Here is a 26,416-nt window from a genome sequence, read left to right as displayed (position 1 = left end):
CATCTTGTACAGGATTTTGGATGTAAATCGCCCTAGTGGGCGTTCATTAGTGTAACTTTTGGATTCATGACCAGTGGCACCGCTTTTCTGTCCAGTGTTTTTCGTGAGTGAATGCACAAAATAACTTTCATTTTTCCAAATTGTAGCCCTGTTCGGTTTAATTACTTTATTTTTATTTTTAGTAGACTTTTCTATCAGAAAGATCGGTTGTACACTTTCCCCCTACTTATCGGTATTACTTCTTCGGGAAAGATAGCCTTATAATATTAGAAAAATTCCATTAGGTATACACGCGATCTACGGTCATATTTTATATCGCAAGCTGGATAGGTCGATTGGTAAGGGGGAGGTTACACGTGGACTTCTCATTATTATAGGACTAATAAAAGTAAGATTCTATAACAGCGGATTCCAGCAGAAGATTCAGTTTTCATTTGTACAGACACGCCTAATTATGTGTTAACATGTGTAGAATAGTAGTTTGTCTGCTGATCTGAGCGAGCGAGCGCAGGACTACCTTCGTGACGTATGCCACGCGGCCTGTCTTTCTCGTAGGCCTTCCCCAGGACAGAGTGACGTCACGTGGTGCGAGCGGCCGGCACCACCTTTGAAAATGCCGATCCTGCGCTCCTAAATGCGTCAAGCTTACGTCTTTGCTTGCGCTAAGCGTCCAAATCCATGGCATGGGGACGGTCTTTGGAGCGCTTCCTGCAATGATTTTAGAAATTCCGAATTAATGTTATCTGGCCCTTCTGCCTTATTTGGTCTTAAGTCTTTTAAAGCCCTTTTACACTGAAGAGCCAAAGGGACGGGTACACCTGCCTAATATCGTGTAGGGCCCACGCGAGTGCGGAGAAGTGCCGCATCATGACATGCCATGGACTCGACTAATGCCTGAAGTAGTGCTGGAGGGAACCGACACCATGAATCCCGTAGGGCTGTCCATAAATCCGTAAGAGGGGGTGGAGATCTCTTCCGAACAGCACGTTGCAAGGCATTCCAGACATGTTCATTAATGTTCACGTCTGGGGAGTCTGGTGGCCAGCGGAAGTATTTAAATTCAGAAGAGTGTTCCTGGAGCCACTCTGTAGCAATTCTGGACGTGTTGGGTGTCGCATTGTCCTGCTGGAATTGCACAAGTCCGTCGGAATGCACAATGGACTTGAATGGAGCAGTTGAACAGACAGAATGCGTACTTACGTGTCACCTGTCAGAGTCGTATCTAGACGCATCAGGGGTCCCATATCACTCCAACTGCACACGCCGCACACCGTTGCAGATCCTCCATCAGCTTGAACAGTCCCCTGTTGCCATACAGGGTCCATGGATTCATAAGGTTGTCTCCATACCCGTACGCGTCCATCCGCTCGATACAATTTGAAACGAAATTCGTCCGACCAGGCAACATGTTTTCAGTCATCAACAGTCCAATATCGGTGTAGACGGATGCAGACGAGGTGTAACGTTTTGTGTCGTGTAGTCATCAAGGATACACGAGTGGGTCTTCGGCTCCGAAGGCCAATATCGATGATGTTTCGTTGACTGGTTCGCACGCTGACCCGTGTTGATGGCCCAACACTGAAATCGGCAGCAACTTATGTCACGCTGAACGATTGTCTCCAGTCGTCGTTGGTCTCATTCTTGCAGAATCTTTTTTCGGCCGCAGCGACATCGGAGATTTGATGTTTTACCGGATTCCTGATGTTCACGGTACGCTCGTGAAGTGGTCGTACGGGAAAATCCACACTTCATCGCTGCCTCGGAGATGCTGTGTCCCTTCGCTCGAGCGCTGACTGTAACACCACGTTCAAAATCAGTTAAATCTTGATAACCTACCATTGTAGCAGCAATAACCTATCTAACAACTGCTCCAGACACTTGTTGTCTTATATAGGCCTTGCTGACCACAGCGCCGTATTACATATTTACATCTCTCTTTATTGGAATACTCATGCCTATACCAGTTTCTTTGGCGCTTCAGTATAAATTGTGATTCTAATACTGCATTCTCTATCTCTGTGTCATCGACTTCTGTTTCTTCTTGTATCACGTCATTAGACAATCCTGCCCCTCACACAGATCTTCAGTGTACTTTCTCCGTTTATCTGCTCTCCCAAATGCATTTAACAGAGGAATTTCTATTCCTCTCTTAATGTTACCGCTCTTGCTTTTTATTTCACTGAAAATTGTTTCGACTTTTCTCTATCCTGGGGCAGTCTTTCTAATAATCATTTCTTTTTCGATTTCTTTGCTTTTTCATGTAGCCCTTTCACCTTAGCTTCTCAGCACTTCCTATTTATTTCAGTCCTAAATGTCTTCAACTGAAATATTGCTTCTTTTATCCATGGCTTCTTTGCTGTTAACTTCCTTGTACCTGCGTTTTTGTTTCCAACTTCTGTGATTCCCTTTTTTAGATATGTCCATTCCTCTATAACTGAACTGCGTACAGACCAATTCATTCTCGTAATATCTATAGCCTCAGACAGCGTATCTCTTCATTCCTTAGTACTTCCGCATTCCACTTCTTCTCCCATTTACTCTTCCGACTAGTCTCTCAAACTTTGGCGTACTCTTCATCATTACTAAATTATCTGAGGCTATACCTACTCCTGAGTACACCCTAGAATCCAGTATCCGATTTAGGATATCTGATGCCTGACGGCGATGTTGTGTAACTGTAATCTTCCCGTATCTCCCGGCCTTTTTCAAGTATACATCGTCTTCTTGTGGTTCTTCAACAGAGTATTTGCTGTTACTAACTGAATATTTACTGTGTACCACGCCCAGAATTGTGGTCGCATTACACCACAAGGGGTCAGATCATAGTCAAGGGGGTTGCATCACTACGACGTTCTTGGAAAAGGGGTGAATCGTCTGGGAGATGTCAGTGATGTCGAAGGTTGTTCAGAACGTCATTCTGTTGCACTTCAGACTGCAAACTATCTTTTTCGACAGCGAAATGTGTGTAAATGAACTCCCCCAATGGAAGAGGTGGTTTTGTTAACGCCCTTTATACCACCTCCTGAGACCTTCTAGCGTCGATTATGAGCGGCTGTGGGGAAATGTGACAACGTTCCCATCACGTGAGATGTCCAAGGTAGTATTGGTCAGAATAGTAGTGAAATTTGGTGCTAACGTGAAATCATTAACCCACCAAAATTACTTCGAATAAACCCCCAGGAGTCCGCAGCTCGTGGCCGTGCGGTTGCGTTCTCGCTTCCCGCGCCCGGGTTCCCGGGTTCGATTTCCGGCGGGGTCAGGGATTTTCTCTGCCTCGTGATGACTGGGTATTGTGTGTTGTCCTTAGGTTAGTTACGTTTAAGTAGTTCTAGGGGACTAATGACCATAGATGTTAAGTCCCATAGTACTCAGAGCCATTTGAAACCCCCAGGAACTATCGACAGTTGTCTTCGCCAACGTCATAAGGAGTTAAAAACGTTGATTGTCGGGTCTGGCGTGGTGTTCTGCTTATACTTTATTCAAGCTTGGCACAGTGAAAGACTCCGAGGACACGGGTAATTAAGACACCTTGCTCCTCCGATGGCTTTCTGAGTTCTGGCCTTTCTTTCCCCATGTGTCGACTGTAGGCACCTATAATCCAAATTTCATACTTCTGCATCCTAATGGGAAAATATGACATGGTTTGAAAAAGTGACCCATCATTTCTTTAGCACAGTATACACCTCACTCAAGGAAAGTGAAGATATCGGGTTCATACAGAAGAACATTGTCGCTTTTTCCTAGAGCCATTTGCGAGCGAGTGGAACAGAAAATGAAGTGACCGGCAGTGGTACAACGTATGCTACGCCATGTAGCGTATCCCGCCAGCACAAATTGTTTCAAGACTGGATTAATAAAAAGTAGAGGAATGGTGAGACGGTGGCGTTAATACTGCAGGTGGCCTACATAGTCTTCCCCACTGGCGCACAACGCATAGAACCTTCATACAGCTGTGTGAAATAGTCGTAAAGGAGATTCTTTGGGATGTTGTTCGACTCGCGCGTCACGTTGGCTTGAATATCGGTTATGTCATCGAAGCGTTGGCTCTTCATGCGAATTACTGCAATTTTGCGTTTTATAGTAGGTTCATATTTATCACACCATGACTCTTCACAGCTAACGAGTCTTTCCAGAACAGAATTTTTCGTCTTTTTCGTTTCAGTCAAGTCGTGGCAGGTGTCAACACGTCGTTGTTTTTGTTCGGAAGTCAGATGTATGTAGAACAAACTTTCCACACACTTTTCTCATCTTCAAAATATTCTAGAGGGCGTCTTGAACATTTGATTCAGAGATGTTGCTCCACTGAGATTTGTGGCATAACAACATTGACACAGTATGGCCGAAATTCCACTGCTTAATACTGCCTACTCGCAACTGACTGATCGACTGCACAATGGTTGTTTACAACTGGTATTTCAAGCTGCCACCCTTGTGGTCTCGAACGTTTTGGGAGGGACTGTGGATGGTGGCTTAAGGAGTATGTGCAGGCTGGGCATTACAAAAACACGAGAAAAACTAAGCACCAAGGAGGAATCATCCGAATGGGACGGGACGGTGGTGAAGATAGGTTCTGGCAGCACGAAGACAAAAAGTGGAAGCTGTCAGTATGTGTGGGAGGGTATTGTCTTGGTGAAATGTTAAGTCCAGAATGGCTTGACATGAAAGGTAACAAAACGGGGCGTAGAGCATCATCAACGTACCTCTATGCTGAAAGGGTGCGCAGATGACGACCATAGGGATCATGCTATAAAATGAAATGATACTGCAGATCATCACACGTGGTTTTCCGTCTCCATGGGTGTCAGGGTGTCTCCAGAAATGTCTTAACTCTTCATTGGTGCCTGAAGTCTTATCGACTGGCGTAGAATGGTCTTCAGTGATGAGTGTCACTTTGAATTGGATCCGATGACTAGCGAGCCTTGTCTTGAGACGACCAGGACCGTTGTGGGATACTTCCTGACTATCTGATCTTCACCCACCATACGGCCTGACAACCAGGAGTTGTCATAGCAGGAATCCTTTGGCTGCTGTAAGCAGCACCCTTACAGCACAGTGGTACGTCGACGACATCTTACAGCAAGATATTGCCCTTCCGCAGAGAATTTCTATGCTTGTCTTCTAGCTTGCCAGACACTTCCTTGGCCAGAAAGCTCGCACGATCTCTTGTTAACCGAGAACTGCGCAGCATTACGGGCAGGGCTCTCCAAACAGCTAGGGATTTTGACAATGTAACGCGCCAATTGGACAAAATTTGGCATGATATCCTTCAGGATCCATCCAACAACTACACTACTGGCCATTAAAATTGCTACACCAAGAAGAAATGCATATGATAAACGGGTATACATTGGACAAATATATTATACTAGATCTGACATGTGATTGCATTTTCACGCAATTAGGGTGCAAAGATCCTGAGAAATCAGTACCCAGAACAACCACCTCTGGCCGTAATAACGGCCTTGATACGCCTGGGCATTGAGTCAAACAGAGCATGGATGGCGTGTACAGGTACAGCTGCCCATGCAGCTTCAACACGATACCACAGTTCATCAAGGGTAGTGACTGGCGTATTGCGACGAGCCAGTTGCTAGGCCACCATTGACCAGACGTTTTCAATTGGTGAGAGATCTGGAGAATGTGCTGGCCAGTGCAGCAATCTAACATTTTCTGTATCCAGAAAGGGCCGTACAGGACCTGCAACATGTGGTCGTGCATTATCCTGCTGAAATGTAGGATTTCACAGGGATCGAATGAAGGGTAGAGCCACGGGTCGTAACACATTTGAAATGGGACGTCCACTGTTCAAAGTGCCGTCAATGCGAACAAGAGGTGACCGAGACTTGTACCATTACTCCGGGTGATACGCCAGTATGGCGATGACGAATACACGTTTCCATTGTGCGTTCACCGCGATGTCGCCAAACATGGATGCGACCATCATGATGCTGTAAACAGAACCTGGATTCATCCGCAAAAACGACGTTTTGCCATTCGTGCATCCAGGTTCGTCGTTGAGTATACCGTCGCAGGCGCTCCTGTCTGTGATGCAGCGTCAGGGGTAAACGCAGCCATGGTCTCCGAGATGATGGTCCATGCTGCTGCAAACGTCGTCGAACTGTTCGTGCAGATGGTTATTGTCTTGCAAACGTCCCCATCTGTTAACTCAGGGATCGAGAGGTGGCTGCACTATCCGTTAGATCCATGCGGATAAGATGCCTGTCATCTCGACTGCTAGTGATACGAGGCCATTGGGATCCAGTACGGCGCTCCGTATTACCCTCATGAACCCACCGATTCCATATTCTGCTATCAGTCATTGGATCTCGACCAACTCGAGCACCAATGTCGCGATACAATAAACCGCAATCACAATAGGCTAAAATCCGTCCTTTATCAAAATCGGAAACGTGATGGTACGCATTTCTCCTCCTTACACGAGGCACCACAACAACGTTTCACCAGGCAACTCCGGTCAACTGCTGTTTGTGTATGAGAAATCGGTTGGAATCTTTCCTCATGTCAGCACGTTGTAAGTGTCGGCACTGGCGCCAACCTTGTGTGAATGCTCTGAAAAGCTCATCAAATTTCGCGTCTGTAGCACGTCATCTTCGTGGTGTAGCAATTTTAATGGCCAGTAGTGTATATAAATCAATGCCAAGAGTAATAACTGCTTGCGTAAGGACTAGAGGTGGGCCAATGTGTTACTGATCAACACAATTTGTAAAGCTCTTTCTTCTGAATAAATCATCCATTTTTTCTGATATTGTAATCGTTTGTTTGTCTGTATATTTACGCGACAACTAACGATTTCCGTCCCATTCGGATAATTCCTTCCTTGTGCGGCTTCTTTTTTTTTCTTAGTGCATATTTCGCGCCCCTTAGGATGGGTAACCCAACTTACATCATATGCTACCTCGTTGATTACGTAAGTTGGGTTGCCTATCTCAAGGTCCACAAAATATTTATTGCGCCAGGTTTACAGAGTAATGAGCTGGTGTAATGGGACGCGGAATTAAAGCGTCACCCATCCACAAGGATCAGCTCAGTTTGCAGGTAAATATAAGTTTAGTTTAGTGTTTTGTTTATGTGTTTTTTTTTAATCTTTATTATTAAACCATTATATTTATACAAATTAACCCACTTCCTTAATCCATTAGTGGGTCCTAACAGTTATACATTTATATTAAATTTTGCAGCTAGTTTAGTTTTAGTAAGTGAGCTACAGTTATTAGTAAACAATGGCATCTAATATCTACATATACTGTTTATACCTAATTCCTGTAACTAATTTAATTTGTATATGTATTCTGCAGCGTCACATGTGTGCCAGTGAAGATATAAACCTACTTTCACATGCCTTGCTCTTCGAGCTAATCCCGAAGAGCATGCCCCTGGCACTGGGCAGGCCTCGATGTTAAATTCGCTGCAGTCCCTAACTTAATTTCCTATAACTAAGTCCTACTAACTAACTTATCCTACGTCAAATCTGGTGTGTGTCACAATCGGTGGTTGTTCCCTACTCCCCCTAGTCCTGCACGTGACGGATTCCAACTTAGATGTAGTCGACCAGTCCACGCACAGGCGGCATGGAAGTAGGGCTCTTGGACGCAATCGGTGGTTACTGTCATTTTAGTGTATCTCTCCTAAATAGTCAATTAGAACTTTTCGAGATACCTCATTTGCCAAGGTGTTTAAGGTCTGAAAAGTTTCCTCTCGTCTGAGTAGTTGTTATGTGTCACGGTTGGGTAGTCTGTCTCGTAGTGTGTTTGCGATTTCATTGAAGAGGGGCCATTCGTAAACTACATGCTCGGGTGTACCCTCCGGATCGCCACAGTCGCACGATGGTGTTGCCCTCTTCCCAAATCGACATAAATAAGTCGGGTAGGGTTCATGGCCAGTGAGAAAGTGGATCAGACCTCTTGTAGGCTCAAAGTACTTCAGTCCAAGTCGTTCCCTCACATCAGGTAGAAACTGGAAGGTTCTTCATCCAGCCTCTTCTACCTCCCAAGTCTCCTGCCAGAGCTCCTCCCCTCTTTTCCTTATCTCTCTTTTATCCCCCACCCTAATACCCATAATATCCGCAATCTTCTCATAATTTCCCTTCTTGGCCCAGTACCAAGCCGCCTGTTCTCTTATCTTTATGTCCAGAGGGCAGAGCCCCATTATGACTAATAGGGCCCCCCATGGAGATGTTCTATAGGCACCCACTGCTCTTAATACCGTGCTTCTCTGGACCCTTCTCACTGCCATGGTGGGCACAACCCTCGTGAGCCTGTGCGCCCAGACTCCCGAGCCATAGCCCACAACTGAGGTTAGGATACTATTATGATAGAGTCTAATTAGGTGTGGAGAAAGATGGAATCTTTTATGGCCTATTGAAATGAGGTTATTTAATATCTGAAGGGCTCTCTGGGTGACAGTATCAATGTGTTTTCCGAAACTCCACCTCTCATCAATGATAACTCCCAGGTAGCGTGTCTCACGTCGTCGGAGAACTGGTGAACCATCTATTCTGACAGTCGGATTTCTAATAAGATGTCCTTTTAGTAATAGGTAGGTGGATTTACTGGGCAATATCGTCATTTTAGTCGTGTGACACCACTGTTGGAGTTTGTCTAATGCTGTCTCTATTTTCGGTTCAATGTCTTCGCGGCTACGGCCACCAACCGACAGGAGGAGGTCATCGGCGTAGGCTATCACCTCTAGCACCTCATCACTTTGTTGTAATCTGTCTAATAAAGGCTCCATATGGATGTCCCAGAAGAGGGGTCCTAAGATGGAACCTTGGGGACATCCTTTGGTGATTATCTTTCCAACTCTTTCGCTAGATGATGATAACCAGACCTCCAGATCCTTGCAATAGCTCCTCAGGCAACCATATAGCGGCCCTGGACACTCTTTCTCCCACAAGCAGGAGAAGGGCGAAGGCTACCACAGGTTGTCGAAGGCGCCACTGATGTCAACCATGATGCCAACCACGTATTTGTGCGGCGTCGAGCCAACAGCAATTGTCAGCCAACAATTTCTCCAGTATTTTGCCAAATACATCCAGCAAGCAAATCGGCCTGTAAGATTTCGCTTCTGTAGGGTCTTTGTCTGGTTGTAACGCCGGAAATGCATATACTCCTATTTCCATCTATTGTACTATTATTTTTTTTCCTTGTTTTGTTACCTCAAGATATGATATTTCTGTCTCTTTATATATTGTAATTGTGTTACTGTTTGTATATATATATATATATTTATGCACTTATGTCGATGTATAATTGGTTTGTTTCGTAAATATTATTTGTAATTTTATGCTGGGTCTTGCCTAGGGAAAACTGCTATCGAACGATTACGTCGATAGGTCCTGTGAAGAATCAAAGTGTGTAGGATCTTTGGTAGTGTTAACTCTGCCGCGTGGAGCGCGGGCAGAACAGTAGGGGTCTGGCTGGAGTAGCGAGTGGAGCAGGTGTGTTGTGTGACGCTCCCGCGAGTTGCCGAGCTTTCGGGGTTTGGCAGCATGTAATTGCGCTCGACTCGCGATGATAGTTTCTGACATGGTGTCGCGGACGGGAAGCATTAGCTGGCGCACATCAAGAGCCCGTTTCGCCTGGTGACCGTGTCGAGAAGAAGACGCGCCAACATCCAGCTTCTGCAACAGCGACGGCCGACAATGAGTAACTGTCGCCACCTCCTCGATCGACGGCTTCAAACCTTCAATCAACCAACAAGGAAGACTAAAAGCACGTAAAGTTTCAGAACTGTATGGCAGACCTCAGCTTTTCAAAGTGTTCCATTTGCCTCGCAAAATTACAGCAACTTAGCATGAACCTTTGTTGCTCATTGTCCCAATTGCATTGCCAAGCAGGGTCCCTTCCTTTTCCGAAATGAACCCGAGTGTCGTTGAAATTCAAACGCCAGCATTAAAATAATATGATTAGATTTCACTGCTTTAATTTCAAAGTTCAGTAGCTGGCTACAATATTTAGGTTACACGAGCACAAATTAAGAGTGCGAGTTTTGTTACCGTATTTTAGCTTACCTGTGACTGCAGCTCAGCTTGGTACGTACTAAATTTTACTATTGTTAATAGTTCAGAATCATTTAATTCAAGTTCAAAGTTAAATCTCTTGTTTCTAAATTGCGTAGAGTCAAGTTGCTTTTGAAATGATTGTTGAGGTAGTCCAAGACTAACCGTATTTTACTGGATTTCGATGTGCTTCAGAAAGAAAGCTCACTATTAACTTCAGTCACTAAATTAACTTTCGATTTTCCGGTTTCATTAATTCTTTTGCTAAATTAAGTGTAGCGAAATTTATTACTTCTGACAAACTTTCAGTTTTCACACTACGCGTGTCAACCTTCAGTTGCCACGCTTCTAGTGTTAATTAAATGTGTAATAACCTTTCTTTTTCAGTTACTATAGTAATTCTCCTTAGGACTGGCGACCGCGATTTCCCCCAAATCTCAAATATCTAATTACCGATAGTTAATTGTTAACGTAACGGCCGCACATTTACTTTCTTTATTAACTTTACCCCTTTTCAAAATTAATTTCCACCGGTTTCATTTGCATTTTTCCTTTCATTTAGATGTAACCCTTTCCTCCCTCTTTACCGATAGATTAACTTCGGTGACGATTGCTTTTCCCAAATTTCCATTAGGTACACGCGGTTTAATTTTTCACTGTCATTAAGGTCGATAAGTGAGGGGGGAGGTTACACGTGGCGACCTGGTGACAGGACAATCTTCGGATTTGAGGTTGTTCTGGACACGAATTTTGTATGTTGCAAATCTCGTAACGAAGTACTGGTTACGAAATGGTCGATACGTCAGCGAGAATATTCGTGTGAGGAATCCTAATTAGAGTTGAGATTTGGCAGTTATATTGAAAATTATTAAAATGAGTGAAGGCAACAATTGCCAAAATTTGGTAGACTTGGGTACGGAACAATCGGTCGAACAGTGGGAAACGCGCACCGCGGTACCCATTGTTCAGGGGCAGGCGGCTAGCATGAAAGACGCGACCGGCGAAACGCAACAAAGAGCAGAAATGGAATTCCAAACTTTAGAAAATGTTTCGGAATCAGAAGTGAAAATCAAATCTGAATCCCTTGATGACGAATACGGGGGGACAATTAAAGAGGAAGCCGCTACGGAAGTAAAATCGGTAGTTTCCGGGAATTTAACAGATTTATTGAATGTTTTGATTAACGAAATCAAGAGTCAATCGGCCAAGCAAGAAGCTCAGTCTGAAAAAATTGAACGAAAGCTAGACAGTCACAACAAAGCTATTAATGTTGTTAACAACAATGTTGGAGTTGTTAACACAAAAGTTGATAAAATCAAAGAAGATATTGTTGTGATTAATAGCGAAATCGGTAATCTTAAACAGGAAATGATAGGCGTTCAGGCGGAAATTGCGAGCATAAATACTCGTTTTTATTCCGAAATTAGCAGAATCGAGAAAAGTGTAGGAGAATCAGTTGCTCCGATCATCGAGAATAAGGTGACGGAACAAATTCAATTAGTGAAAAAACAGGATCAAAAGAAGGTGGAAACTTTAAAGGAATTAGTATCCGAAGTAGATACCAAAGTGACGAAGCAGGCTAATACCTGCGAAGAGAAAAAGAGGGAAGTGGAAACGCTTGCGACAACCACTTGCCAAGTGATTACGAGGGTGTCGGAATTAGAAAGGAAACTTGACGAAAAACAGAGCTATGTGCCAATCTGTGCACATAGTTCGGAGTTGTTGACGAAAGAGGAGCGGTTCGACCCCTTGAAAAAAGGCGGTATACACCCGACGGATTTCATTAAAAATTGTGAAAGAGTTTTACCCAGATCATGGACTGATGAGAGAAAAATTAATGCGATTATTGATGTGTTGGCTGGTGATGCCAAGCGTTGGGGCTTAAACCTCAACATTACGAACCTGACTTTTGACGAATTTAAAAATTTGTTTCTGGCTGAATACTGGTCAGAGCAAAAACAGCAAAGTGTCTGGCGCGAATTTGTCGTATCGAGGCCTTTCGATGCGAATTCGCGCGGTTCGATGAAGGAGTTTTGTGAGGGCTGGATCCGCAAGTTGGAATATTTGCGTGACCGCCGCTCGGAATCCGAAATAGTCTGGGAACTCTACAAGAAGCTTCCAGATGATACAAAACGATACGTAGGAAGCAATTACAGGACAATCAATGATTTCCTGGAAAGAGTGGAGGACGAGGACAATTGGCGCAATAATCGCGACAGTGGCAGAGGCCGTGGTAACAACAACGGGTACCACAGCAACCACAACAACGATAACCACGGGAATAATGCATACCGCAACCATGGCAGCAATAACAATAATGGTTCGGACCGTAATAACAATCGGTACAATGCAAATAATAACAGGAATGACGGAAACCAGTATCATACTAACGTGATACGGGCTTCACAGAATAGTAATAACGCCAGAGGGTGTGATCAGCCGCCTCAGCAGCATCCGGGGAGCGTATCTGCTGGGACGAGACAGGGAAACCATTAGCCGCGCCGGTGAGGGGCCGACCAGGCGTGGAGAAATTTTGGCGGCCCAATAACAGGAGAAAACCTAGGTGTCGTCATTATGAAAATTCCGTGTGGAAAAATCAACGGCGGGAGAGTGTGCCAGTGTTAGGAGAAAGGAGTGCGCCCACAACTAGTAGATCAACTGTATACACGGCAGTAGAAAATACATTCACTGTCAGTGAGAACAATTTAAGTAGTGTTCCGGAAATCGATTATAAAGGGGCAGCTGTAATACCCACAGCGGAACTGGAGATTGAGTTTAAGAATGATTCGCAATTGTTGAGAGAAGTTCAGATGTCGGATAACACGTCCGTCGTTGAGCGAGGGGATGCAGAGAGGGATGAGGTCTGGTTAAGGCAGTTCGGTCGCTTATACGACGAACTAAGAGATTATAGGGGCCTGTACGGGAGAAGCATTTATGGAGAGCGCGGGCAGAATTTGCCGCGTCTCGTCCCACAGGAAGATAGTATTTGTGAAGTGATAGAAAGTTCTGGCCCTAACCGGCAGACTTTACCAGAAATAGTTGATGTTAATGGGGAGCACGAGCAAGATTCGTCGTGTTTCGTCCCGCAGGAGTTAGATGTTGAAGTAGTAACGGAAAGTTCTGGCCCTAACCGGCAGACTTTACCGAAAGTTATAGTGATAGAAGTAGCCGACCCATCCGAGGCAAACCTCCAGTTTAAACGTTGCGAGAGTATTAAGGAGAAAGATTACGAAAATTTTAGTGATAGCCGGACACGATTGGTAGAAAACCACGTAGATTACAGTGTGTATGAGGTTAGAGCTGACGTTATACGGTCAGACGATAGCAGTGTGGGTTGCGCAGATCCAGAGGAAGTAATTTCAGATGCTACTGGGCACATTTCTCCAGGTAGATTGGCAGATGAGATCAATCTGACTAAAGAGGAATCAACGAAGGTGACAATTAGTGAATTGATAGCAATGCAACACTCACTAGTTGACGAGTTACAGGAAAAGGTTTCGGTATTGGAGGCGAAGCTACAGACTAAGCCTCAGGACAGACGTGTTGAAATTAAAACTGTATGTGAACAGAGGCTGAAAAAGCCGCCAGATAAACCGGATTTAGGATCAAAGCCGGATGGTTTTTTCTGGAATGACCTGGATATAGACGAGGATTTACTGTGGGAAAATAAAGAAACCGTCGAGGACAAGTGTAGACAGATAGTAGTGTCTGTTAATATGCACGACCTACAACTTAACGTGTTGATTGACACCGGTGCAGAATTGAGTGCTGCATCTGGGAAAATATTTGAGTTACTGAAAGACAGACCTGGCATCGTAGTTATGCCAGTAACAGGAGTGAAAATTATCGGTGCTACTGGGAAGGCCAGTAAACCGGTCACAAAACAGATTTTTGTCAACTTCGAGGTATGTGGGGCACGATTTGAACAAGAGTTTGTCGTCGTGCCAGACTTAACTACGGAAGTAATTATCGGGTTAGATTGGCTATTAAAGTACCGTGCAGTGATTAACTGCGAAAGCAAAACTTTGACATGTGTGTCACTAGATAAAACAATGGTAGTTGGTTTTGACGAGGCAGGAGACGGTGTGCATAGGCAATACCAGCCTATACACATTGTTAACTGGCCGGATGACATTGACGTAGGAATGAGTTTGAACTGCCGTAACATGAGGAATTTCGGCATTGACAAAAGTGTAGAAAGTGAATTGGAAGAGATAATCAAATTCCCTCCACGGATTAACATTAGTATTGGTGTGAAAAAGGATCGTTTGCGAGAAGTAAGGAAGCTAAAAGCCGATGCTCGCATACGTCGTCATGACGCTAAAGCGCGTTTTGCTAAGTTTGCAATCGGAGACATAGTACTTGTAAAAGCTCATGAGAAATCGAGCGAGATAGACCATGAAATCTCTAAATTTAAGTTTGTTTATAATGGACCATATAAAGTCATTGGTATACCTCACACAAATGCTTACGGAATATTGTAGACTTGAAATTGTACCAACCTAGGATCGATTAATACCACACAATGGGTAATTTATACAGTATGTAAAATAGAGTGTAAGATTTAACGATTTGCTAGATTGCCATGCTTTTGACTGACCAAGGTCATTAAAGAAGTTGTAATTAATAAGTAATTAATTTTGATTAATCAATTTAATTTTAATCAATTTAATCATGATCTAATCAACTGAAAAATCCAAGCTGCTAGTTTAAGTTTTCAGCTGAGTAGATTAAGGAATGTAAATATGCTTTTGTAAATAGTTGTAATATTTCATAAATATGTGATTTACTAGTCATTGCCGATGTACTTAGACGCTGTTTTAAGTTTCAGGCTAGTACATGCGTGTGATGATGGACAGTGTTGAGTTATCCACTGTGATAGTGTTTATGGACTCCTTGAGATTACTCGGGAGTGAGTTTTTCCGAAAGAATTCAGTGAAACGGACGTTCTGGAAACGCCGTCACAAGGGCGAGTGAGATCAAGCGTGCCGCACACGCGGGCGCAACAATACTGGCGAGGCGAGCCGCTGTCGGCTCTTGTGCCGCTGTTGGCTCTTGGGCCGCTGTCGGCATTCTTTGTACTTGCGAGTACTGAAGGCGGAATTGTTTTTCTTCCTGGACAGCTGAAAGAATTCTGCTGTTAATATTTATGTTTTTGTTGATCTACTGTACATTATTTTCTTGTTTAGCGTTAAATAGATTCTCGTGACGATAATATTAATTATGAAAAGGTTATATAAAATGTGTATTCTATGTAATTAATAATTTATTTGCGTGTTTTGATCTACCTGTTTCTATGATCATGTACTCTGATTAATTTTGTAAATAGTATTCCATTTCTTGATAGTGTTACGGATTTTGATGATTTTGCAATACCTAAACCATTTTCTATATCTTCTATGAATTTTAATATGTTGTCAACCTGTTTTATTTTGTGCAAGATGACAGAGTGGAATAAGATTAGGAGTGTCTCCACTCAATTATTATGGTCTAAAAATTGATTTATGATTAATTAGACGAATGCTAAATTTTGTTGATGTTTTGAGCATATGCATTTCCGCTGTTTCTTTTTTGGGACATTTTCTGAGTCTGTTTACGTTACACGAACATCCTCAGACAATGTGGGGCACGTGTAACGCCGGAAATGCATATACTCCTATTTCCATCTATTGTACTATTATTTTTTTTCCTTGTTTTGTTACCTCAAGATATGATATTTCTGTCTCTTTATATATTGTAATTGTGTTACTGTTTGTATATATATATATTTATGCACTTATGTCGATGTATAATTGGTTTGTTTCGTAAATATTATTTGTAATTTTATGCTGGGTCTTGCCTAGGGAAAACTGCTATCGAACGATTACGTCGATAGGTCCTGTGAAGAATCAAAGTGTGTAGGATCTTTGGTAGTGTTAACTCTGCCGCGTGGAGCGCGGGCAGAACAGTAGGGGTCTGGCTGGAGTAGCGAGTGGAGCAGGTGTGTTGTGTGACGCTCCCGCGAGTTGCCGCGCTTTCGGGGTTTGGCAGCATGTAATTGCGCTCGACTCGCGATGATAGTTTCTGACATGGTGTCGCGGACGGGAAGCATTAGCTGGCGCACATCAAGAGCCCGTTTCGCCTGGTGACCGTGTCGAGAAGAAGGCGCGCCAACATCCAGCTTCTGCAACAGCGACGGCCGACAATGAGTAACTGTCGCCACCTCCTCGATCGACGGCTTCAAACCTTCAATCAACCAACAAGGAAGACTAAAAGCACGTAAAGTTTCAGAACTGTATGGCAGACCTCAGCTTTTCAAATTGTTCCATTTGCCTCGCAAAATTACAGCAACTTAGCATGAACCTTTGTTGCTCATTGTCCCAATTGCATTGCCAAGCAGGGTCCCTTCCTTTTCCGAAATGAACCCGAGTGTCGTTGAAATTCAAACGCCAGCATTAAAATAATATGATTAGATTTCACTGCTTTAATTTCAAAGTTCAGTAGCTGGCTACAATATTTAGGTTACACGAGCACAAATTAAGAGTGCGAGTTTTGTTACCGTATTTTAGCTTACCTGTGACTGCAGCTCAGCTTGGTACGTACTAAATTTTACTATTGTTAATAGTTCAGAATCATTTAATTCAAGTTCAAAGTTAAATCTCTTGTTTCTAAATTGCGTAGAGTCAAGTTGCTTTTGAAATGATTGTTGAGGTAGTCCAAGACTAACCGTATTTTACTGGATTTCGATGTGCTTCAGAAAGATAGCTCACTATTAACTTCAGTCACTAAATTAACTTTCGATTTTCCGGTTTTATTAATTCTTTTGCTAAATTAAGTCAGAGGGTAGCGAAATTTATTACTTCTGACAAACTTTCAGTTTTCACACTACACGTGTCAACCTTCAGTTGCCACGCTTCTAGTGTTAATTATATGTGTAATAACCTTTCTTTTTCAGTTACTATAGTAATTGTTCTTAGGACTGGCGACCGTGATTTCCCCCAAATCTCAAATATCTAATTACCGATAGTTAATTGTTAACGTAACGGCCGCACATTTACTTTCTTTATTAACTTTACCCGTTTTCAAAATTAATTTCCACCGGTTTCATTTGGATTTTTCCTTTCATTTAGATGTAACCCTTTCCTCCCTCTTTACCGATAGATTAACTTCGGTGACGATTGCTTTTCCCAAATTTCCATTAGGTACACGCGGTTTAATTTTTCACTGTCATTAAGGTCGATAAGTGAGGGGGGAGGTTACATGGTCCTTTCGTTATAATAACTACATTTGCCATTTTCCATCCCTTTGGGAATTTTCTCTGTCTGAGGCATTCGTTGTATAGATGTGTTAGTGGCGCAGTCAGCTGAGGCGCCAGAAACTGCACTACCTCCGCCACAATGCCGTCTGGCCCAGGTGCTTTTCCTTTTTTCAACGATCTTATATGGGTTGCCACCTCCTCCTCTGAGAAGGGGTAGACAGCCGTCTCATTAACGTATACTACTTCATCTCTGAGTTGCTTCTGCCCCTCTGTCTCCCCATCCGCATTGTCGTCAGGCAACAGGGACCGGAGGAGGACCCCTGCAGTCTCCTGCCAGGACTCCGTCATCCCGTCCCCGTACCTGACTGTTGATAGCTCCAGAGGAGAGCGGATTTTTTCCTCACCAACTTATATGGCAGCCCCCATGGGTCCGTGACTAGCTAATTGAGCACAAAGTTTTCGCAGCTTCTCATCCTAACTTCGCGCAGTTCCTTTTGGAACTTCCGCTTTTCCTCCCTATATAGCATCTGCCACCTTTGTCGTTCCTGCCAGACGACACTGCTCTGGTAGTGCCTCCTCAGCCTTCTGACAGATTGACGCAGTTCTCCTAGTTCAGCAGACCATGGTGACGGAGAGGCTGCCATGGCCCTCCTCCTTGTAGGTACGGCTGCCTTCACCGCTCTTGTCACTGCATTCACCAGTTCCTCTGCTCTCTGGTCTACGTCCATGTCCAGATGCATGTCACCTTCCGGTGATGGAGGAATGTCACACTCCCTCGCTAGGCGTTCCCAGTCGGCTCTTCTGTAATTTAGTTGCACCTCCCACCCTGTGGCCCAGCGGCACTCTCTTTCTCCCTAGGTGAAAGATATCAAATTGTGGTCGCTTGTGGTATCATTCTCTGTGACTCTCCAATTTTGAATAATGTTAGCCGTATTTGGAGTTGTGACGTCAATATTTGTGCCCTGTCCTCCTCCTGCAGCGTAGGTAGGAGGATTGCCAAGCCTGTTTGCCACCACAAGTTGTGATGCCATTATAAGTTCCTCGACTTTTTCACCGTTCACATCTCTTGTGCCACTGTACCACAGGGGGGATTTGGCATTAATGTCAGCTGTTATTACAACTTTTCTTCCCTGCAACGCCGTGGTAACTCTCGCTAGGTGGTCTATGTAGTGTTCTATGTTGTCCCCATACTGAAAATACATGTTTATGAGAATTATGGTTCGCATAGGGGTTTGAAGCTCCACGACGTTACAGTGGCTGGTTGTGAATTGTGAGAGTGTAGCGACTCTCAAGAGTTTGTTTATGATTATAATCGCCGCCTTCGGGTCATCCCCTCTGCTGACTATTTGCCAGCTCGCGGCAGCAAAAGCTATTTTTCCAGCCAGGGAGTATGGCTCCTGTAGACAGGGTACATCTAGTCTCCTCTCCTCCACCTCCCTTCGGAGCTCCTGCATCACGAGTCTGCTGTTATGAGTGTTAAGCTGTCCAATAGTTATTTTTATCATTAAGGGAAGTACGTATGTATTCGGTCATGAGGCCAGGTCTTACTCCAGTGCTATTACTGATTGTTCGTAAATGTCGTTAAGATCAAATTTCTCACCTCGTCTTTCGAACACTTTCTTGAGCAGATCTCGCAAGGCTCCGAAGTCAGTGGGGAGATTCACCGATTTTAGCTGGATTCTGTCAACAGCCTCCATAACCGAAAAGGTTATCTTCCTGCCGCCTTCATGACCTACACGGACCACATGTCGTAAGGCAGTGGTCAGGGTAGCCGGCTGCTCTAGTCTGGATAGTTGCATAGTGTACTCCAAGTTGGGGTACACCCTAACCGGATCGACCGGTGGCAGTCTGACTATTGGTGAACTTTGTACAGTGGGGCTCGTACATGAGCTTGTCACTGTATTTTCTTGAATGGGTTGTTTATTTGTATGATTGTCTTTAGGCGTTGCCACAGCCACAGGATGCCCTTGCCGTTTTTGGTGTAGTTCCGGCTTTGTTCCCCGGCTTCCAGAGGAGAGAGTTTCAGCCATGAGGGGGAGATTGGTTTGTATGCCAATGTCCATTGTTGGAAATTCAGTCTGTATAGCTTTGTTTTTTGCTTCAATTTTAGTGGCGCCCGAAAGCGACCTCAAAAAATCCTTGAATCTGTTTGCCCTCATGGCATCCCTCCTCCTTTTGCTCGGGGACTTTCGCTTTGGCATCCTGTTCGGTATGCCGGGCTCAACCATAGTCAGTTCTGGAGATTAATCTCTGCTCCAACATTCTGTATGTCGGGCAATTCCTGTCTGTGGCTCCGCAAGACTTCTTCCCTCGATTCTTGCATGATATGCAAACTGCCGCCGCCTTGCAGTCTTTTCGGCTGTGACCGTTTTCCCCACACTTAGTGCACGCCGGCTCCCTGGTGCACAGCCTTAAGACGTGATCCAAGTCACCACAGCTGTGGCAACGAGGTACCACGACATAATCTCTTGTAAAGCCAACATATAATCTGCCCATTGTTATTATGTTCTTCCACATTTGCGCTGACACCTCGGCGACGTGATGAAGAACATCACGACCCCGTGGCCCAGTCTTAAATTTTAATTTAAAGCAGTTCTTAAATTCTTCTTCATTTATTTCCTCAAAGTTTTGTTGTCTAATTGTTACTAGGAGTTCTTCGTTAGTCATGATTGTGGGAAAGTCGTATACTCGTAGTATGACGAGAGGATTTCTTTTCCTCGGTGGTTCGCATTTGACCACCGAGTTCAGTTTTTGGTTATTCAGCAGTTTGTCTTTATCTTCCTCAGAGGCAACTTCAACTATAACGGAATTTCTGATCGGTTTTACCTTTTTAATTCTGATTTTATCTTTTACGGGGTCTATACATTTTGTGAATAATTCTTGAATTTTCTTAACATTTGTATCCTGCCCAGTCAGTGTCCTAAGGAAGACAGCTGTATCTGTTCTTTTTGTCATTTTGTCGATAGTGTCTCTGGTCGTGTTTTGTGGACGCTTAGTGGGCGCTTGCGCGGCCACGGCCGCCCGCGTCTTTGCCGGTTGCCTCCTTAATCTGTCATTCTCCTTTTCAAGCTCTTCCACCCTACCTTCAAGTTTAGCGTGGGCAATAGCCCATGCTGCCAGCTCATTCTTAATGATGGCAAGTCCAGCTTGGCTTATCTTGCCATTTTTAATTTGTTGCTCCATGAGCGACGTGATTCTAGTATATCTTTGCATTACTGACTCATTCTCTGCCTGTCCCTGCTCGTCCTGGGGAGAGGGATCAGGCGCAGCGAAAGCCCGTTGAGGCGCACACGAATCACTCGTTTCGTTTGTAGCCATGATTGAACGAGTGATGAAAAAAGGTGGGAGCCCGTCTCTTGCCCCGGGCCGGCTCCTCTGGCATGGGGGGGGGGGGGAGGGGGGGGGGGACTTCTGCAGCTCGCCCACCGACCTCGCCCCTAGGTCAAGGGCATTTCCGAGCTGCCAGGTTCAGCGCACCGTCGCCAGTGCACTGGTCCTCCTCGGTGTCCCCGTCATCGACGATTTCACGCGACGCTCCTCAGCAACTGCACCCCGCACTCCGGAGAGGCGGATGCACCTCTCGCCCTTCGCCGCCTACTTGCCCGAGTTTCCACCTCTTGGCCAAGGACCCACTCCTCATCAGGTGGCGGGCCGGTCCCCCAGACGTTCGGCGGTCTGGACCCATCTAACCTGGCCCAGGCGATGTCACCACCTCCTGGGTTTGGCAGAACACGCCCTGGTTACCCAGGGGCGCGGCGAAGCGCCCTTGCCGACTCGCGCCGCGATCCCACGCCGACAAACGAGATCGCCGGCATGCAGAGCACGTGCTGGTCTGTACCCTGGGAACAGAAGGGACTGATGTTCGGTCCCTCGACACAGCTCCCCCTGTGCCACGCACCCTTCGCTTTCGCATCGGGTTGGGTCGCAGCTCTCCCTTTTGTCGCAAGGCGAAATGCCGAGCTTAACATCTGGCACCACGGAAAGGCGGAAAGAGCCACTTGGGAAGGAGAGGCTATGAGAGACGCTTCACTTCCCCGAGTGAGGACTGCCGCGGCACGCTCGACTGGAAGCGATACGCCACAGTGCGAGCTTCCGTGCCTTACGGCGCGCCGGCAACGGGCGGGCCCGCGCCGAAACGCGCCGTCAAGCGACTGACCTCACGCCCAGAGTGCCCCAGTGAGCTAAAACACCAAGAAGAATCGCTTCTCGGCTTTTGGCAAGATCAACGTGTAGCTTTCTATGAGATAGCAAACTAATAGATAAATCTGTGCGCCACCTACACATACGACCAAAATAAGGTCTAACAAATATGCTTGAGTAATAATTAATAAAGTAGTTACGTATGTTTATAGAACTTATTTTGTTATGTTTGTAAAATATTTAAAGTTTTGTATTTTTGTTTTGTATCTTTCATGTTTGGAGAGAGCATCGCAACTCGCGGAAACAGCATCTTCACTGCCGGAACCAGAAAGAAAATCGCTGGCCACTGGAAGTCGCGGGTCAACGGCCAGAGAGCAGCAGAAGATGCTGTGACCGGGTTGTTGCGTCGAACCTCCAACATTCAAATAAATAAAAATTCGAAATTTTCCATTGTAATGACGTCACAGAATGTTTAGTTCATGTTGTATTTTGTTCAGTTCTGTTTTGTCGAGTCTGATGTTCACATCTGAATGTAGCATATACGAAGACAATAAAACAGTGTATGCTCTAAAGCTTAAATACGTGTTCGAGAATTATTTATGAAGAGTTATATTGAGGAAGAATTATTACAGAATTTTTCCAAGGTATTAATTTTCAGAAGAGTATGATATCGATTTTTTGAATCTTCTACATCTACATCTACATCCTTACTCCGCAAGCCACCTGACGGTGTGTGGCGGAGGGTACCTTAAGTACCTCTATCGGTTCTCCCTTCTATATCAGTCTCGTACTGCTCGTGGAAAGAAAGATTGTCGGTATGCCTCTGTGTGGGCTCTAATCTCTCTGATTTTATCTTCATGGTCTCTTCGCGAGACATACGTAGGAAGGAGCAATAAACTGCTTGACTCCTCGGTGAAGGTATGTTCTCGAAACTTCAACAAAAGCCCGTACCGAACTACTGAGCGTCTCTCCTACAGAGTCTTCCACTGGAGTTTATCTATCATCTCCGTAACGCTTTCGCGATTACTAAATGATCCTGTAACGAAGCGCGCTGCTCTCCGTTGGACCTTCTCTATCTCTTCTATCAACCCTGTCTGGTACTTATCCCACACTGCTGAGTAGTATTCAAGCAGTGGGCGAACAAGCGTACTGTAACCTACTTCCTTTGTTTTCGGATGGTATTTCCTTAGGATTGTTCCAATGAATCTCAGTCTGGCATCTGCTTTACGGACGATGAACTTTATATGATCATTCCATTTTAAATCACTCCTAATGCGTACTCCCAGATAATTTATGGAATTAACTGCTTCCAGTTACTGACCTGCTATTTTGTAGCTAAATGATAAGGGATCTATCTTTCTATGTATTCGCAGCACATCACACTCGTCTGCATTGAGATTCAATTGCCATTCCCTGCACCATGCGTCAATTCACTGCAGATCCTGCTGCATTTCAGTACAATTTTCCATTGTTACAACCTCTCGATACACCACAGCATCATCTGCAAAAAGCCTCAGTGAACTTCCGATGTCATCCACAAGGTCACTTATATAGATTGTGAATAGCAACGGTCTTATGACACTCCCCTGCGGCACACCTGAAATCACTCGTACTTCGGAAGACTTCTCTCCATTGAGAATGACATGCTGCGTTCTGTTATCTAGGAACTCTTCAATCCAATCACACAATTGGTCTGATAGTCCATATGCTCTTACTTTGTTCGTTAAACGACTGCGGGGAACTGTATCGAACGCCTTGCCAAAGTCAAGAAACACGGCATCTACATGTGAACCCGTGTGTATGGCCCTCTGAGTCTCATGGACGAATAGCGCGACCTGGGTTTCACAGGACCGTCTTTTTCGAAACCCATGCTGATTCCTACAGAGTAGATTTCTAGTCTCCAGAAAAGTCATTATACTCGAACATAATACGTGTTCCAAAATTCTACAACTGATAGACGTTTGAGATGTAGGTCTATAGTTAGGCACATCTGTTCGACGTCCCTTCTTGAAAACGGTGATGACGTATACCCTTTTCCAATCCTTTGGAACGGTACGCTTTCTAGACAACTACGGTACACCGCTGCAAGAAGGGGGGGGGGGGGGGCAAGTTCCTTCGCGTACTCTGTGTAAAATCGAACTGGTATCCCATCGGGTCCAGCGGCCTTTCCTCTTTTGAGCGATTTTAATTGTTTCTCTATCCCCCTCTCGTCTATTTCGATATCTACCATTTTGTCATCTGTACGATAATCTAGAGAAAGAACTACAGTGCAGTCTTCCTCTGTGAAACAGCTTCGAAAAAGACATTTAGTATTTAGGCCTTTAGTCTGTCATCCTCTGTTTCTTTACCATTTTCGTCACAGTGTGTCTGAACATTTTGTTTTGATCCACCTACCGCTTTCACATAAGACCAAAATTTCTTAGGATTTTCTGCCAAGTCAGTACATAGAATTTTACTTTCGAATTCATTGAACGCCTCTCGCATAGCCCTCCTCACACTACATTTCGCTTCGCGTAATTTTTGTTTGTCTGCAAGGCTTTGGCTATGTTTATGTTTGCTGTGAAGTTCCCTTTGCTTCCGCAGTAGTTTCCTAACTCGGTTGTTGTACCACGGTGGCTCTTTTCTATCTCTTACGATCTTGCTTGGCACATACTCACCTAACGCATATTGTACGATGGTTTTGAACTTTGTCCACTGATGCTCAACTCTATCTGTACTTGAGACAAAACTTTTTGTTGAGCCACCAGGTACTCTGAAATCTGCTTTTTGTCACTTTTGCTAAACAGATAAATCTTCCTACCTTTTTTTAATATTTCTATTTACGGCTGTAATCATCGATGCAGTAACCGCTTTATGATCGCTGATTCCCTGTTCTGCGTTAACCGTTTAAAATAGTTCGGGTCTGTTTGTCACCAGAAGATCTAATATGTTATCGCCACGAGTCGATTCTCTGTTTAACTGCGCAAGTTAGCTTTCAGATTAAGCACTTAAAAAAATTTCACTGGATCTTAAAGGTTTTACAGTCTGATTTTAATATGGGGAGAAATAAGATAACTTGCAAGAATATAATTTCCTAGAAGAGACAAACGACATCTAAATATCAAAAGTTGGCGCAAACCAGTTGGACTGAGTGAATTAATTTTGCACAAACGACTCAACTGAAGGTTTTTAATTACAGTTTAGTTTAAGAATCTTTTATAGAGAACTTTAAAAGAATTTAAATAATTTTTTTTTGAAGTGATTTGTAAACGACGTAGGTGAGGAAGTCTGCACATGGTCATATTCAAACAAAAATAATTGATTCTAGAATGAAATTTTCACTCTACAGCGGAGTGTGCGCTGATATGAAACTTCCTGGCAGATTAAAACTGTGTGCCGGACGGAGACTCGAAGTCGGGACCTTTGCCTTTCGCGGGCAAGTGCTCTACCAACTGAGCTACCCAAGCACGACTCACGCCGCGTCCTCACAGCTTTACTTCTGCCAGTACCTCGCCTCCTACCTTCCATACTTCACAGAAGTTCTCCTGCGAACCTTGCAGAACTAGCAAACCTGAAAGAAAGGATATTGCGGAGACATGGCTTAGCCATAGCCTGGGGAATGTTTTTAGAATGAAAATTTCGCTCTGCAAGGTTTGCAGGAGAGCTTCTGTAAAGTTTGGTAGGTAGGAGGCGAGGTACCGGCAGAAGTAAAGCTGTGAGGACGGAGCATGAGTCGCGCTTGGGTAGCTCAGTTGGTAGAGCACTTGCCCGCGAAAGGCAAAGGTCCCGAGTTCGAGTCCCGGTCCGGCACCAGTTTTAATCTGCCAGGAAGTTTTTTTTTAAAAACCATTGAGTAATACGCGTCGTTACACTACACTGGTGTGCGTCATACCTTGACGTTGCAGGCGAGGATGACGGCGGTGGGGAGCAGGAGGGCGAGCACGGCGTAGGCGGCCGAGTACCAGAGGGCGGCGCCGCCGTCGGGCGCGCAGCCGGCCTGCGCGGCGCTGTAGCGGTAGGCGGGCGCCGCCAGGAAGAGCGGCGGCAGCGCCAGCGCCAGCGACGCCGCCCACGCAGCCGCCAGCCCGGCCGCGACGCGCCGCGCGCTCACCAGCGCGCCGTAGTGCAGCGGCGCCGCGATCGCGCAGTACCGGTCGCAGTGCAGCCCGCACACCGTCCACAGCGCCACCTGCCGGCAGCCGCGGGTACCAGCGCAGCTCGTCTGCCGAGGCGCGACACGGGCAGAGCAAAGCGAGTGCTTCCAACAAGAGGACCTCCCCATCGCACCCCCCCTCAGATTTAGTTATAAGTTGGCACAGCGGATAGGCCTTGAAAAACTGAACACAGATCGATCGAGAAAACAGGAAGAAGTTGTGTGGAACTATGAAAAAAAAATAAGCAAAATATACAAACTGAGTAGTCCATGAGCACGATAGGCAACAGCAAGGATAATCAATCTAAGAGCGCCGTGGTACCGTGGTTAGCGTGAGCCCCTGCGGAACGAGAGGTCCCTGGTTCAAGTCTTCCTTCGAGTGAAAAGTTTACTTTTGTAAGGTGTCAGGCAAATCCAACACCTTCCATGAAAACCCCGACATGATAAGAAAATCCAGCAGTATGTCACATAGCTCCGAATAAATCGTGACATTAAATTAACCATAGTAATACGATCAACGAGTGAGCAAATGGAATACCACAGACTAACACAAGAATACTTAATGCATGTCATACCTTCCCACCGTGAAACAGACGCAGTTCCGAGGGAAGAAACGAGAACAGAAGCCGAGAGCAGAACCGTGTTAAGCTAGAAGGCCCTACGATAAGGGACGGACACCCACGTCGCCAGCTGACCGCCAGAACCACCCCCCAGCACATGTTAAAAGATAGAGCCCTCCACAAGAACAGTATAGATCTTACGGTAACACTAAAAGGGCCACACCAGCTGCAACTTTAAGCGTGAGAATTTTTCGCGTCTCTGCTACGTTGCAAACGTTAAAAACATTGCCCCACCACGAAAAGTATAACGTTTCTCATTGGACAGACAG

General features: G+C 45.0%; 1 protein-coding gene across 1 annotated transcript in view; it reads right to left on the bottom strand.

Moving 5' to 3' along the window:
• The window catches only part of LOC126456526 (uncharacterized), a 427,095-nt gene that overhangs the window by 107,109 nt on the left and 293,570 nt on the right, over positions 1–26,416 (bottom strand). Inside the window, exon 4 of the mRNA XM_050092278.1 lies at positions 25,267–25,563. Coding sequence (XP_049948235.1) covers positions 25,267–25,563 — 297 coding nt within the window. The remainder of the gene's footprint in view (positions 1–25,266; positions 25,564–26,416) is intronic.

The sequence above is a fragment of the Schistocerca serialis genome, chromosome 1 (assembly GCF_023864345.2).
Source record: "Schistocerca serialis cubense isolate TAMUIC-IGC-003099 chromosome 1, iqSchSeri2.2, whole genome shotgun sequence".
Lineage (NCBI taxonomy): Eukaryota > Metazoa > Arthropoda > Insecta > Orthoptera > Acrididae > Schistocerca > Schistocerca serialis.
Note: the sequence above shows the minus strand (reverse complement) of the source record. Positions and strands in the feature narration are given on the sequence as shown.